The sequence below is a fragment of the Monoraphidium neglectum genome (assembly GCF_000611645.1).
Source record: "Monoraphidium neglectum strain SAG 48.87 unplaced genomic scaffold scaffold04040, whole genome shotgun sequence".
In the NCBI taxonomy this organism is placed as follows: domain Eukaryota; kingdom Viridiplantae; phylum Chlorophyta; class Chlorophyceae; order Sphaeropleales; family Selenastraceae; genus Monoraphidium; species Monoraphidium neglectum.
In genome coordinates this window covers 1031-2572 of record NW_014009589.1, presented here as the reverse complement: position 1 = coordinate 2572, position 1542 = coordinate 1031, and the positions used below count along the sequence as shown (strand labels likewise).

General features: G+C 67.4%; 1 protein-coding gene across 1 annotated transcript; it reads left to right on the top strand.

Moving 5' to 3' along the window:
• Positions 1 to 6: 6 nt before the first annotated feature.
• Positions 7 to 1318, top strand: MNEG_13769 (hypothetical protein; the record flags this gene model as incomplete). Its single annotated transcript, XM_014037758.1, has 3 exons — positions 7 to 347; positions 658 to 730; positions 1214 to 1318. 3 exons carry the CDS (start codon positions 7 to 9, stop codon positions 1316 to 1318), a joined length of 519 nt encoding a protein of 172 aa, XP_013893212.1.
• Between the last annotated feature and the right edge of the window lie 224 nt (positions 1319 to 1542).

Genomic DNA, 1542 nt, shown 5'->3' with positions numbered 1-1542 from the left:
CCGCCGATGCCGCATCCGGGCGCGTTCCGCGGCGGCCCGCTGCCCGGCCACCTTCCCGAGCCGCCGGTCGCGCCGGGGCCCCCTCTCGGCGCCGACGCGCGCGGCGGACGCGGCGGCAGTGGCAGCGGCGGCGGCGGCGGGGCCAAGCGGGAGCGGGAGAAAGAGAGAGAAAAGGACAAGGAGAAGGACAAGGATAATGAGGCGAAAGAGAGGGAGGCCAAGGAGTTGAAAGACAAGGAGGAGAACAAGGAGAAGGCGGAGCGGGAGAAGGGCGAGAAGGAGAGGGCGGAGCTGACGAGTGATCTGACCAAGATGACAGCAAAGATGACGTTCCAGGAAGTGCGCAGGTGGGCGGGCGCAGCGCGGGTGTCTGGGGCCGCGGCGGCGCGTGCGTTGGGCTGGGTGGCGGGCGGACAGGGAGCGGTGCGGGGTTGCCGGCTGGCGAGCGACCGCAGCCGAGCGCAGTGGCAGGGCGCTGGCGACATGCGCTTGTAAGGCGCACGCTGGGCTTTGCGCCACACGCTGAGGGCTGCGCCGGGCGAAGCTTTCCACACTCCACACAGGCGGGGTGTGAAACAGTCGAGCGAGAAGTAGTCGCGTGCACGTACACACACACACACACACACACACACACACACACACACACACACACCACAGCAACTTTGACGCGTCGTGCTCTGACCTCAAGTCCTGCATCAAGAAGCTGGACAAGCTGCTGAGGAAAGTCAGGGTGAGGCCCAGCTGTCACCCTGGCTTGCAAAACCCTGTCGGATGCAGGCCCCCCACGCGCAGCCGCGCTCGCGGCAGCCGCTGCGCGACAGCAGCGGTCAGTCGGTCAGGCGCGGCGTCCAGCAGCGGCGGGCCGGGGCCCTGTCGGCCCGTGGCGGGGCTAGCTTTGCGTTGCGCCGCCGCCCGCGGCTGGCCGGGTCTGCAGAGGCCGGATGCTTGGGGCAGCCGCACCCGGCAGCGCCAGCCAGAGCGGCTTTCAGAATCACTGGGGATGCCTGCGGGCCGCTGCAGCTTTGGCAGCAAAGCGGTCGGCTCCGCCGGCTCGCGGCGGAGCCAGCTGCGGGGGCCCGCTGGCAGTGCCTCGGGTCGGCCCTGGCGTCAGTTTGGACGCCGATGTAGACACCCTTCCTGCCACTCGCTCATCACGCTTGTTTGTTCCCCGACACTGCGCGCGCGCTGCTGCGCCGCACCACGCGTCCCGCAGCGCAAGCGGCACGAGGACATCGCGCTGCACCCGCCCTGTGCCGAGTTCTCCCGCCGCATATTCGACGGCCTGAAGCACGTGCTCGTGCTGTGCGGCACTGGGTGAGCAGCGCCCTGGCCGCTGCGCGGACGACGCTGCGTGGGTTGAGGGCGGCACGCACACACAACAGAGAACACACATGCACACACAGACCTGCACATACACACTCTTTCCCTCTCTCTTGCTCTCTCTCTCTCTCTCTCTCTCTCTCTCTCTCTCTCTCTCTCTCTTTCTCTCACACACACACACACACACATATGCGCACGAGCATGCACTTAAACACTCACGCA